The sequence below is a fragment of the Pan troglodytes genome, chromosome 1 (assembly GCF_028858775.2).
Source record: "Pan troglodytes isolate AG18354 chromosome 1, NHGRI_mPanTro3-v2.0_pri, whole genome shotgun sequence".
NCBI classification, from domain to species: domain Eukaryota; kingdom Metazoa; phylum Chordata; class Mammalia; order Primates; family Hominidae; genus Pan; species Pan troglodytes.
In genome coordinates, this window is record NC_072398.2 from 201,823,921 (window position 1) to 201,837,740 (window position 13,820).

Genomic DNA, 13,820 nt, shown 5'->3' on the forward strand with positions numbered 1-13,820 from the left:
TATTTTGGATTCTTATACCAAGCATCCCTGTCTTTGCAGTTGCCACCAACTACTTGGGAAACATAAGAAGTGTCCTGTGTATGTAGCCAGCCTCCTCCTAGAAAGATAGGAGTCTACTTTGAGAAGTCTCCCTACCTCTTTCAGTGCCTGTTGGCACAAAGCAAAGTGGTTTCACCTGAAGAGAAGACAAAGCTGATCCTTAGTTTGCAAAATCCACCTAACCTTTGCTAAGCATGAACCTCATTGCTTTCTCTTTAATGTTAGTGAAGCTGGATGTCAAAATGGTACCAACCAGTATTTTCTTTGCTCTCTTCTAGATATGGTTTTGTGGAGTTTGATGATCTGCGTGATGCAGATGATGCTGTTTATGAACTGAATGGCAAAGACCTTTGTGGTGAGCGAGTAATTGTTGAGCATGCCCGCGGCCCACGGCGAGATGGCAGTTACGGTTCTGGACGCAGTAAGCATTCAAAGGGCATACTTTTATCAGTAACGTGCTTTTGTTATCATGCTAATTTTTAAAGTAATTAATTGATATTACATTTAAACGTATTGATGTTTAAGCTATTTTGTAAATTATGTATCTTTTTTAAAAATGTAGAATTACGAATAAGCCTTTGATAATGTTTAATTTTAATTAAATTAATGACAATTTCTTGTTTATAATACTTTATAAATATGTTTAATGATGTGTGTTTGTGTTGTTTTTTTTTCTCTGTAATGCAATTGTTTAACATAGATTTAACAAAGACCTCAATGTTTTAATTAAAAGAATCCTTTGAGGCTAAGATGACTGCCTGTTCCATTTGCTGACCTTGGGTTACCTTTCCATGCGTGGCTCTTTGAACCATTGTGGCCCTTGGCTGACCAAAAACAGGAAGCCATGTGACGACCGCAACCTTTCCCCATTAGACCTGGGTGGTGAGGATCCCAAGGGTTAGACACAGATGAGATTAAACTGAAATAGGTGCCTGAAAATCTTTTTTTTTTCCATATAAAATATTCACAAAATGTTTAATCACTGTGAGTAACACCAGTAACTGATTTAGTAATTTGGTTACTTATTTCTAAATTGTTAAATTGTTAATAGTTTTTAATTTATGCATGTTAATCTTAAATGCAAATATTAATGAATATGTATACTTACAACTTTTTAAATTAAATGTTTATATTTAGCTGATTGCTTCTTTAAAAATCTATTTTAGAATTAAGGGTGGGAATAGAGTTAAAACGTGCTATTGTTTGGGGTGGGGGTAAATAATATATTTAAGGGGGGTGTGTGCTGTGTCATTTTTTTTCCTTTTCTTCCACTGAAATAATCTTATTTATTTGAACCTTCCAAAGGTGGATATGGTTATAGAAGAAGTGGCCGAGATAAATATGGCCCTCCTACTCGCACAGAGTACAGACTTATTGTGGAGAATTTGTCAAGTCGGTGCAGCTGGCAAGACCTAAAGGTTTGGGCCCCATTAACTTTTTGGGGTAAGGTTGGGCAGGAGTTAAAGTTGGGAAACAGGTAGATTTGTGCAGGCCCAGGCATACACAAAATACAGTGTTATATGTTTGAAAGCCTGCACAGAGCTGGAAATAATTAAAGTGCCATATGAGTACAAAATATATCAGAATTATATTCCTACTATACATTGTGGGACCATCATTCTAAGGACACATTTGTGAGTTTGGTTTGGTTTGATTTGGTTTGTTCTGTTTGTTTGTTTTGTTTGAGATGGAGTCTAGCTGTGTTGCCCAGGCTGGAGTGCAGTGGCACCATCTCTGCTCACTGCAACCTCCGCCTCCCAGGTTCAAGCAATTCTCCATCTCAGCTTCCTGAGTAGCTGGGATTACAGGCACCCGCCACCATGCCCGGCTAATTTTTTTGTATTTTTAGTAGAGACGAGGTTTCACCATCTTGAACTCCTGACCTTGTGATCCACCCGCGTCAGCCTCCCAAAGTGCTGAGATTACAGGCGTGAGCCACCGCGCCCGGCCTGATTTTGTTTTGTTACAGAGTCTCTGTTGCCTAGGCTGGAGTGCAGAGGCACAATCATGGCTCAGAGATTGGTTGTCACTATGTTACCCCGACTGGTCTCGAACTCCTGGCCTCAAGTGATCCTTCAGTCTCAGCCTCCTCAAGTGCTGACATGACAGAAACCTGGCCCAAATGTGTGATATGAAATTTCTCTCTGTAAAGAATGTTTGAAACCCCGTCTCCACTTAAAAAGATATAAAAATTAGCCGGGCGTGGTGGTGGGCACCTGTAGTCCCAGCTACTTGGGAGGCTGAGGCAGGAGGATTGCTTGAACCTGGAAGGTGGAGGTTGTAGTGAGCCAAAATCGCGCCACTGCACTCCAGCCTGGGCAGTAGAGCAGGACTCTTGTCTCAAAAAAAAAAAAAAGGGTTACAAGAAAATGGCAGTGTAGCTACTCACCAGTCAATAAAATGGTTGAAACCACCAGTGTTTCCTGCAGCATTTGCTATAACATGCAAATTCACATCAGCTTCAGTGTGTATCCTTACTGGTGAAATTGACAATCTGACCCATGTTTTTTCATAAGGTTTTTGATGGAATATTTGTCCTGAAAGAGGTTTGGTGTCAAGAATTAAGATTCAGTGCTAATGTTGGCCATCCAGTGTACTGGTTCCAGCTTTTTTTTTTTTTTTTTTTTTTTTTTTTTTTGAGATGGAGTCTCGCCCTTTCGCCTAGGCTGGAGTGCAGTGGCGCCATCTCAGCTCACTGCAACCTCCGCCTCTGGGGTTCAAGTAGTTCTGCCTCAGCCCTCTGAGTAACTGGGATTACAAGTGCATGCCACCATGCCCGGCCAATTTTTGTATTTTAGTAGAGGCGGGGTTTCACCATGTTGACCAGGCTGGTCTCGAGCTCCTCCTGACCACAAGTGATCCACCTGCCTTGGCCTCCTAAAGTGCTGGGATTACAGGCGTGAGCCACTGCACCCAGCCCCACTTATTGACAACAGTGTTTTTAATCTCAACAGGAAGAAAAACTTACTGAGCAGTATCATAATCTGAATGGTTTTAGGAGGATGCATGAAACAGGTTTTGTTTTCTGTCTCCCTTCTCGCTTTTTTTGGCCATATTTAAACAAGTCATCTCTAGCCAAATGAATGAAGTGTATTTAGGTTCAGGAAAGAATAGTTAGGAATCCTTTACATTTGTATAGTTTAATTTAAAGCACTTTTTTGTTTTTCTTTTTAAAATTTAATCCCAGCAACCTTCAAGTAACAGATGCAGAAGAGCTGGGACCAGGACTCCTGACTCCCAGTCTGCTGTTTTTTCAGGTGCATCATGCTTATCGTCAGCACCGTAGCAGACCTTTACTGAATGTCTGCCAGCAAGATTCTGCTTGCTGAAGGAATGACTCCAGTATTCTGAGAGTTAGGGATTGAACATCATGGGTAGAAACTGGAAAGCTACTCTCTTCATCAGTAGAATGCTAACTCATCATGTGGTGCCACTAAATGTAATATTAAATTAACTTCTTAGAAAACCTCTTAATTTTTTTGTTAGAACAGAGCTTAGTTACTGTTGGGGGAAAGGCTTATGGGGTGCCTGTATAAACTGGCCATAAAAATATGGGACAATAAATTGTGCAAAGCCACAAGAGGCCTCTTGTGGGAGGAGGAAAGCCTTATCACCATTATGTTCCCATGCTCTCAGCAAGACTTGCCTCTTATCCATAAACACTGTGTTCAAGGAGAAAGACACTCCTTTGAAGCATTGGAATGTGGCCAGACATGCAGGCTCCTAGTTAAGCTCACTCCCACCAGCTACTCTCCGATAAGTTAAAGATATGCTGCCTAAGCACAAAGGAGATTCATTTAAACCGCCACTGCTGTAGATTACGTGTATGACGCACTGCCTTCCTTTCAGCACTGCCTGCCTTTCACCGTTTCGTCCTGAATGTCTGCTTCTTAGATCTAAGTGATTGTACTCGGTAAATAGTGTGGAGACCAGAACTCTGAGCCTTTTGCAGCCTCCATTTTGCAATTGGCCCCCTGGCCCCCACTCTTTATGCACTCTTAACCTCTCTCTTCTCATTCCTTCGTCGCCACCAGACTTTGGGTACCCTACGGGTGGTGTTGAGGCTGGTCCCCAACAGTTACCACCCTTAGTTGGTTCTACATGTCTGTACCTTCAGGCAGTTCCACTCTCAGGAAACGAGAGTAATAGATAATTGAGCAGATTTCCTAGCTCTCAAGGTGGCCAACCTGGATAGAATCCTGGTTCTGCCACTAAGGTCACTTACATGATCCTTAGCAAGTTACTTACATCTTATGCCTCATATTCCTCAACTATAAAACGAGGTTAATATTAATTTCTACTCAAGGTTATTGAAAGAATTTAGTGAATTTTATATATAAAAAGCCTAGAACAGTTTCTGGCACAATGTATGTTAGCTATTTATCAAGGAAATGCAAAAATAAAACAAATTAGGGGATATTAGTAGTTTAAAAAATAAATTTTTTTTTTTTTTTTTTGAGACAAAGGTCTTGCTCTGTCGCCTGGGCTAGAGTGCAGTGGCACGATCTCGCTCACTGCAACTTCCACCTCCTGGGTTCAAGCGATTTTCATGCCTCAGCCTCCCAGGTAGCTGAGGTTACAAGCGCCTGCCACCACGTCTGGTTGATTTTTGTATTTTTAGTAGAGACAAGGTTTCACAAAGTTGCCAAGCTGGTCACAAACTCCTGACCTCAGGTGATCTCCTGGCCTTGGCCTCCCAAGGTGTTGGGATTACAGGTGTGAGCCACTGCACCTGGCCAAAAATAAATTTCTTTTTGTTCTGTTTTGTTTTGTTTTTTGAGATGGAGTCTCACTTTGTCGGCAGGCTGGAGTGCAGTGACACTATCTCGGCTCACTGCAGCCTCCTAATCATATCTCCTCTTGTTTATATAATGCTTTAGCATTTGTCTAGCACATTAGTTGTATTCTCTCATTGAACCATAGGAAGTCCTCAAAGAGAATGAGGAAAGAGACCTGTGGTATTGAAGGGACATGATGGTTATAAACAAATAATTTGTCACTATAAGATTTAGAAAATGGGCTGGGCACAGTGACCCATGCCTATAATCCTAGCACTTTGGGAGGCCGAGGCAGGTGGATTGCCTGAGCTCAGGAGTTTGAGACCAGCCTAGGCAATATGGCAAAACCCCATCTCTAATGAAAACACAAAAAGTCAGCTGGGTGTGGTGGCGCGGACCTGTAGTTCCAGCTGTTTGGGAGGCTGAGGCACAGAATCACTTGAACCTGGGAGGCAGAGGTTGCAGTGAGCCGAGGTCACATCACTGCACTCCAGCTGCCTGAGCGACAAAGCAAGACTCTGTTTTTTGTTTGTTTTTAAATTTAGAAAATGATAGCTAACTGAAAACTTCTATATTCACACAAAACTTTATTTTTTTGTTTTGAGGTAGGGTCTTGCTCTGTACCCCAGGCTGGAGTGCAGTGGCATGATCACGGCTCACTGCAGCCTCAACCTCCTTGGGCTCAGATGATCCTCCCACCTCATCCTACTGGGTAGCTGGGACCACAGGCGTGTGCCACTACACCTGACTAATTTTTTCAATTTTTGTAGAGATAGGGTCTTCTGTGTTGTCAACGCTGGTCTTGAATTCCTGGGATCAAGCAATCCTCCTGCCTCGGCTTGTCAAAGTGCTGGGATTACAGGCATGAGCCACCACACTTGGCCCCAAAACTTTATTTAAAGGAACAATTTAATGTGTATTTATTGTCTCTCCCACCCACCTAATATGGCTGGTGCTTTAAAGAACCTCAGTACATGATTGATGGGGAGATGACAGTATTTAAGAGTAAACTTTATTCTGCGGAATGCTGGCATTTCTTAAAGGAAAAATTCACTCAGATGATTGCATTAGATATTTTAGCAAAACATATCCTAATGTAGTCACACTTTTTTTTTTCTTCAGGATTATATGCGTCAGGCAGGAGAAGTGACTTATGCAGATGCTCACAAGGGACGCAAAAATGAAGGGGTGATTGAATTTGTATCTTATTCTGATATGAAAAGAGCTTTGGAAAAGTTGGATGGAACTGAAGTCAATGGGAGAAAAATCAGATTAGTTGAAGACAAGCCAGGTTCCAGACGACGCCGGTCCTACTCCAGAAGCCGGAGTCATTCAAGGTACTGTTGATGTCTTTTGTGTGTTGGAGCTCATCATAAATTCATTAGTGAGCACATAGATAATTTATTTACATTTTCCTGTTGAGTTCTTAATAACATGATTCCATCTGGTTCAATAACTTAGAATTTTGAACTGAACATTTATTTGTAAAACTCTTGAACTCTTAGGTCATGAGTACAAATAGAAGTCCCTTCTCTTAGAAATCAGAGGCCTTGCTCACGCCTGTAATCCCAGCACTTTGGGAGGCCAAGGTGGGTGCATCACAAGGTCAGGAGTTCAAGACCAGCCTGACCAATATGGTGAAACCCCATCTGTATTAAAAATACAAAAATGCTGGGCGCTGTGGCGCATGTCTGTAATCCCAGCACTTTAGGAGGCCGAGGTGGGTGGATCACCTGATGTCAGGAGTCAAGACCAGCTTGGCCAACATGGCGAAATCCTGTCTCTACTAAAAATAACAAAATTTAGTTGGGCATGGTGGGTGCCTGTAATCCCAGTGACTCGGGAGGCTGAGGCAGAAAAATTGCTTGAAAATTGCTTGAACCCAATAGGGGCAGAGGTTGCAGTGAGCCGAGATTGTGCCATTGCACTCCAGCCTGGACAACAAGAGCGAAACTCCATCTCAAAAAAAAAAATGGTGTGGTGGCGCATGTGCCTGTAGTCCCAGCTACCCAGGAGGCTGAGGCATGGGAATCGCTTGAACCCAGGAGGCAGAGGCTGCAGTGAGCCGAGATGGCACTATTGCACTCCAGCCTGGGTGACAGCGAGACTCCATCTCAAAAAAGGAAATCAGAGGCCGGGCGCAGTGGCTCACGCCTGTAATCCCAGCACTTTGGGAGGCCAAGGCGGGCGGATCACCTGAGGTCAGGAGTTCGAGACCAGCCTCAGTATGGAGAAACCCCGTCTCTACTGAAAAAATACAAAAAAATTAGCTAGGCATGGTGGTGCATGTCTGTAATCCCAGCTACTCGGGAGGCTGAGGCAGGAGAATTGCTTGAACCTGGGAGGCGGAGGTTGTGGTGAGCCAAGCGCACCATTGCACTCTAGCCTGGGCAACAAGAGCAAAACACCGTCTCAAAAAAAAAAAAATGGAAATCAGAGGCCACCTTTCACATTTCTTCTTGGGACCCCTAGATCCTACTACCTTGGCTGAGGGCACACATGGCAATTTTGTCTTACTTAGCACCTGAACAGGCCAGGCACTGGGCTAAGCATTGGAAAGGCTTTGTAAAGAAGACAAATGGCCAGACGCGGTGGCTTACACCTGTAATCCCAGCACTTTGGGGGGCTGAGGCGAGTGGATCACCTGAGGTCAGGAGTTCAAGACCAGCCTGGCCAACGTGATGAAACCCCATCTCTACTAAAAATACAAAAGTAAAAAAAATTAGCCAGGCATGATGGCACACGCCTGTGGTCCCAGCTACTAGGGAGGCTGAGACAGGAGAATCGCTTAAACCCGAACCCAGGAGGCAGGGGTTGCAGTGAGCAGAGATCACTCCACTACACTCCAGCCTGGGCGACAGAAAGAGACTCTGTCTCAAAAAAAAGAAAAATATGGTCCTTGCCCCCCTGAAACTCAGTCTAGCGGAGAAGATGAGTATTGAATAAACTGCTATTGTGACAAGAAAATGCACACAGCACAACTAGTCTAGAGAGCTGGCAACAGCTTCCCTAAGGACATGCTGTAGAACTGAGCCCTAATGAATAAGGCAGAGAGATGGTGAGCAGAAGAAAATGCCTTTCTTTCTTTTTTTTTTTTTTTTTTTTTTTTTTTGAGACGGAGTTTCTTTCACTCTGTCACCCAGGCTGGAGTGTAGTGGCACAATCTCGGCTTACTGCAACTTCCACCTCCCGGGTTCAAGCGATTCTCCTCCCTCAGCCTCCTGAGTAGCTGGGATCACAGGTGCACACCACCATGCCTGGCTAATTTTTGTAATTTTAGTAGAGACAGAGTTTCACCATGTTGGGCAGGCTGGTCTCGAACTCCTGACCTCAGGTGATCCGCCCACCTCGGCCTTCCAAAGTGCTTGGATTACAGGCTTGAGCCACCGTGCCCATCAAGAAAATGCCTATATCTAACAGAGAAAAGGGTGTTTCTGAAGGCCTGGGGGCAGGAGAAAGTTTTCCAGAGTAGAGAAGCTAATACAGAGAGGTAACGGGAGGAGAGTGGCTTGAGATAAGGCAGAGAAGGACCAGATATACTGACCATTAGGCCAGAGCAAGAATGGAAGAGTAGTGAGAAGTCATTGGAGACTTTTCAGGTTTTGTTATTTAGGTCTTTTGACTTTTTATTATGGAAAATTTGAAATTTATATATGAAGCATTGGAGAACTCTGAATTGCACCTCCCACTCCTCCAGCTTCTGTAGTTTTTATTTTGCCAGTCTTGTTTCACATCACCCCCTCCTGCTGCACTGTTTTAAGGCAAGTCTAGACATCTATCATTCCATCTGCAACTGCTTCAGTATGTATCTCTAGTATTTTAAAAGAAACCATGATAACATAGCTAGCAAAATTAGCAATAATTCCATACTATGATGTAATATCCAGGTTGTATTCCAATTTTTCAGTTGTTTGTTGTAGAAATGTAGTCTTGCTATGTTACCCAGGCTGGTCTTGAACTCCTGGGTTCAAGCAGTCCTCCCACCTCAGCCTCCCAAAGTGCTGAGATACAGACCTGAGCCACTGCACCCTGCCCTAGTTGTCTCAAATAGATATTTTTGCAATTGGTTTCTTCAAACAAAAGTTGAAAGAATAGTTAATGAACACCTGTATACCCTCCTCTGGCTTTAACAGATAGCATTTTGCCTTTTCTCTCTTTGTATGTATGTATTTATACAAGCACACTGTACATTTATTTTGTTGTAGCATTTGAAAGTAAGTTGTAGAAATTATGATACTTTGCCCCTAAATACTTCAGCATGTGTCTCCAAGAATGAGGATAACCACAGTTCTGTTTTTTCACCTAAGAACATTAATAGTAATTCCATCTAATTACTAAATGCCCAGGCCATATTCATGTTTCCCCAGTTACTCCATGGATGTCTTTATAGCTGGGTTTTTTCTTAACCGGGATCTAATCCAGTCATGTAGTACAAGGGTTTTTTAGGTAAAACCTAATGTAGTCAGGCTTTTAGTGTGGAGCAGTTGCTTCATGACATTTATTTTGCTTAGGTTTGGGTTTTTTTGTTTGTTTGAGACGGACTCTTGCTCTGTCGCCCAGGCTGGAGTGCAGTGGCACCATCTCAGCTCATTGCAGCCTCTGCGTCCCAGGTTCAAGCTATCCTACTGCCTCAGCCTCCCAAGTAGCTAGGATTACAGGCGTGAGCCACCACGCCTGGCTTATTTTTCTTAGTTTTTTAATACTCACATTCTGTATTTATCTGTTTCTTCTTAGTATCATTGAACTTGTATCTTATCCCCTGAACTTCCTATATACTGGAAGTTAGGTCTGGAGAGGTGTGATTGAGATGCAGGTTAAACATTTTTAGCAAGAATACTTCATAGGTGATGGTGCCTGGGCAGCTTTGAAAGTTTCCCTCTTTCTGTCATAATGAGATGGTCTAGGCCCATCTTTGTGTACTTCCTGCTTTACGCCTGGAGTCAGTCATTTTCCCAAGGAGTCCTGGTTGATAGAAAATAAGAATCTACAGTCTGGATGCATTAAAAAATTTTTGTAAAGCTTGGATTGTCGGTCTCTTTAAAACAGCTCTCGTCACAGTGAGTTGAATAGATCGTAAAGGGGAAAAGTATACACAGAAAGGCTGGTTGTTGAACAAGGGGAGAGATCATGGTGGCTTGCCCAGAGAGGCAGCAGCAGAGGTAGAAAGACCGAAGATCAGGAGGCATGATCGTGGGTGTGTAAGGGGATAGGGGAAAGACGGGGGAGTCAAGGATGGCTGTGATTTCTGTTACGAGGAACCTTATGAATAACAGTGGCATCAGTGCACATAAGGAGCCCAGCAAAAGGAGCAGGTATCGGGGACAGTTAGAATTTCAGGAGCTGCTAAGAGGTTCAGGTGAACCATCCAGATGGAAGGTTTGCAGGTGACTTCATCTGTGGACCTAGAACCCAAGAGAGAGTTTGTGCCTGGACACAGCCAGTGATGTACATATTGAAAATCTTGGCCGGGCACGGTGGCTCATGCCTGTAATCCTGGCATTTTGGGAAGCCGAGGCGGGTGGATCACCTGAGGTCAGGAGTTCGAAACCAGCCTGACCAACATGGAGAAACCCCGTCTCTACTAAAAATACAAAATTAGCCAGGCGTGGTAGCACATGCCTGTAATCCCAGATACTCGGGAGGCTGAGGCAGGAGAATCGCTTGAACTCAGGAGGTGGAGGTTGTGGTGAGCCGAGATTGCGCCATTGCACTCCAGCCTGGGCAACAAGAGTGAAACTCCATCTAAAATATATATATATAATATATATATGTCTTGATTGATGCTCATCAGCAGCCTCTTGTCAGCAAGTATTAAAAAAATATTTTCTCCCCCTAGGTCTCGCTCTCGAAGCAGACATTCCCGTAAGAGCAGAAGCCGAAGTGGCAGCAGCAAAAGCAGTCATTCTAAGAGTAGATCCCGGTCCAGGTATGTCTTCCATGTTATAAGTAGAGGTGGTCAGCAGGGAATGCCTGTACCCTGTCTCACTTTTTTTCTTTCTTTTTTTTTTTTTTTTTTTTTTCCAAAGAGACACTCTGTCACCCAAGCTGGAGTCCAGTGGTACAGTCATGGCTCACTGCAGCCTCACCTCACTGGGCTCAAGCAAGCTTCCACCTCAGCCTCCCAAGTAGTTGGGACTACAGGCACATACCACCACACCCAGCTAATTTTTTAATTTTTTTTAGAGACAGGGTCTCACTATGTTGCCCAGGCTAATCTTAAACTCATGACCTCAAATAGTCCTCCCAGACTACTGCGATTACAGACATGAGCCACTGTGCCCAGCCTCACTTGGATTTCAATCATGTGACCAGTCTTCCTGCTTTTCCAGCTTCTTCTTTTTTTTTTTTTTTTCCCCTCAAGACAGAGTCTCGCTCTGTCGCCCAATCTGGAGTGCAGTGGCGCGATCTCGGCTCACTGCAACCTCTGCCTCACGGGTTCAAGCGATTCTCCTGCCTCAGCCTCCTGAGTAGCTCGGATTACAGGCGTGTGCCACCATGCCTGGCTAATTTTTGGTATTTTTAGTAGAGACAAGGCTTCACCATGTTGGCCAGGCTGGCTCTTGAACTCCTGACCTCGCGATCCGCCTGCCTTGGCCTCTCAAAGTGCTGGGATTATGGGCATGAGCCACCGCACCTGGCCAGTTTTTCCAGCTTCTGATTGGCATTGTGAGGGTTCAGAAAACAATCCTCAGCCAGTGCCAGCCATGCTTTATATTGGGGGGGTGTAACTCCACATGTATGCCCTTTGGTCTTTTTATCTCCTGATTAGCATGAAGTCACATGTGACACAAACAGTATCCCATGTCTCCTCAGGTCGGGCTCCCGCTCCCGGAGCAAGAGCCGGAGCCGGAGCCAGAGTCGGAGCCGGAGCAAGAAAGAGAAAAGCAGGAGCCCCAGCAAGGACAAGAGCCGCAGCCGCAGCCATAGCGCTGGCAAGAGCCGCAGCAAGAGCAAAGACCAAGCTGAAGAGAAGATCCAAAACAATGACAATGTCGGGAAACCCAAGAGCCGGAGTCCTAGCAGGCATAAAAGTAAGAGCAAAAGTCGGAGCAGGAGTCAGGAGAGGAGAGTGGAGGAGGAGAAGCGAGGGAGTGTGAGCAGGGGCAGGAGCCAGGAGAAGAGCCTCCGCCAGAGTCGGAGCCGGAGCAGGAGCAAAGGGGGCAGCAGGAGCCGGAGCAGGAGCCGCAGCAAGAGCAAGGACAAGAGGAAGGGCAGGAAGAGAAGCAGAGAGGAGAGCCGCAGTCGCAGTCGCAGCCGCAGCAAGAGTGAGAGGAGCAGAAAGCGAGGCAGCAAGCGAGACAGCAAGGCGGGCAGCAGCAAGAAGAAGAAGAAGGAAGACACTGACCGCTCCCAGTCCAGATCTCCATCCCGCTCCGTGTCAAAGGAGCGGGAACATGCCAAGTCTGAATCCAGCCAGAGGGAAGGTCGAGGAGAGAGTGAGAATGCTGGCACCAATCAGGAGACCCGGTCCAGGTCGAGATCCAATTCCAAATCGAAACCAAACCTTCCATCAGAATCACGCTCCAGATCAAAGTCAGCTTCAAAAACCCGATCTCGGTCCAAGTCTAGATCCAGGTCTGCTTCCAGATCGCCCTCCCGATCTAGATCTAGGTCCCACTCAAGGTCCTAACTGGCTATGGCCACAGCTGGAACTACCCGAGAAGTCTTTTGTACATGTTTGGTAGCCGTAGCACAAGTGATTGGAGTAGAACATGTCACTGCTGTACATTTTTAACTCCCCTAATGGTGTGTCTATAATTGTTAAATCTAAGTGCTTCCTCTCAGTAAAGCCTCCTGGCACCAGGCCTTCCTGCTCGACTGAAAAAAATTTTCTCTTTGAAAATCCCCTTTTACTCATGGCCCACAGTAGAATATCCAAAACGCCTTGGCTTTCAGGCCTGGCCTTTCCTACAGGGAGCTCAGTAACCTGGACGGCTCTAAGGCTGGAATGACCACATAGGTAGGTATGGTGAATTCAACCATTTTTGCTCTTGAATTGATGCCCTTCGATGTATGCCATTTAGTGAAAGTGCTAAGTCTTAAGTTTCCTACCACTTTGGTTTCATATTTTTGGACTTAACAAAGTTGTGAATAGCACAGTCGAGGAAAATTGATACCTGCAGTAACCCATAGGAAATAAACTGTAGAGTTCCATATTCTGGTATTGTGATTATATTGTTTTATATTAAAAAAGAAAAGAAAAGAATTTTTTTTAATTTTATTTTTCCCCGTCTTGCAAAGTATAGTGACCCCTGTTTCCATTAAATTTGAATAAAGACTATTTTTGCTTGACAAAATTTCATGGTGTTTGAATTGAAGTTGTACTTTCTGATATATCTTGATAGGTCTTTTCTTAGCATAAAAAGTTCATGTGTAGGCCGGGTACGGTGGCTCACGCCTGTAATCCCAACAGTTTGGGAGGCTGAGGCAGACGGCTCACAATGTCAGGAGTTCGAGACCAGCCTGACCAACATGGTGAAACCCCGTCTCTACTGAAAATACAAAAATTAGCCAGGCATGGTGGTACACGCCAGTAATCCCAGCTAGTCAGGAGAATGAGGCAGGAGAATCGCTTGAACCCCGGGGGGTGGAGGTTACAGTGAGCTGAGATCACGCCACTGTACTGCAGCCTGGGCGACAGAGCGAGACTCCGTCTCAAAAAAAAAAAAATTGTTCATGTGTAATGACTGTTTTGTTCCTTGGGATCACCCATCTTAGGGAACCAACACGTTCCTAAAGGATTTTTCTCACCAACAGAATAAAGGCAGGTTTCCGAGGAATTTATCGTCCTTTCTCTTAAGAAACGTATAGCCAGGCTGATGAAGAATGAATCAGTTTGGAAACTTGGAGCATTACCAGATGAGTTGTTCATGAATATAGAGTTCTGTGCTGTTTGTCGAAATTGCCATGAATCTGCGGTGTCATGATCTCATCACGTTAAGATCTGAACTAATCAAAAACCAGGGGGAAAAAACTATACTGGACTTTTTTTTTTTTTTTTTC

At 44.5% G+C, this 13,820-nt stretch overlaps 1 protein-coding gene across 2 annotated transcripts in view; it reads left to right on the plus strand.

The window, feature by feature from the left end:
* SRSF4 (serine and arginine rich splicing factor 4) overlaps positions 1–13,114 on the plus strand; it is a 34,000-nt gene extending 20,886 nt beyond the window's left edge. Inside the window, exons 2-6 of one of the 2 annotated variants that reach the window (XM_001155042.6) lie at positions 318–460; positions 1,345–1,457; positions 5,940–6,154; positions 10,654–10,743; positions 11,631–13,114. In XM_001155042.6, the coding sequence (XP_001155042.1) occupies positions 318–460; positions 1,345–1,457; positions 5,940–6,154; positions 10,654–10,743; positions 11,631–12,447 (1,378 nt within the window). In that variant the 3' untranslated portion in view covers positions 12,448–13,114. The remainder of the gene's footprint in view (positions 1–317; positions 461–1,344; positions 1,458–5,939; positions 6,155–10,653; positions 10,744–11,630) is intronic. The other variant, XM_054664887.2, reaches the window with a different exon arrangement.
* The last annotated feature ends 706 nt before the right edge of the window (positions 13,115–13,820 follow it).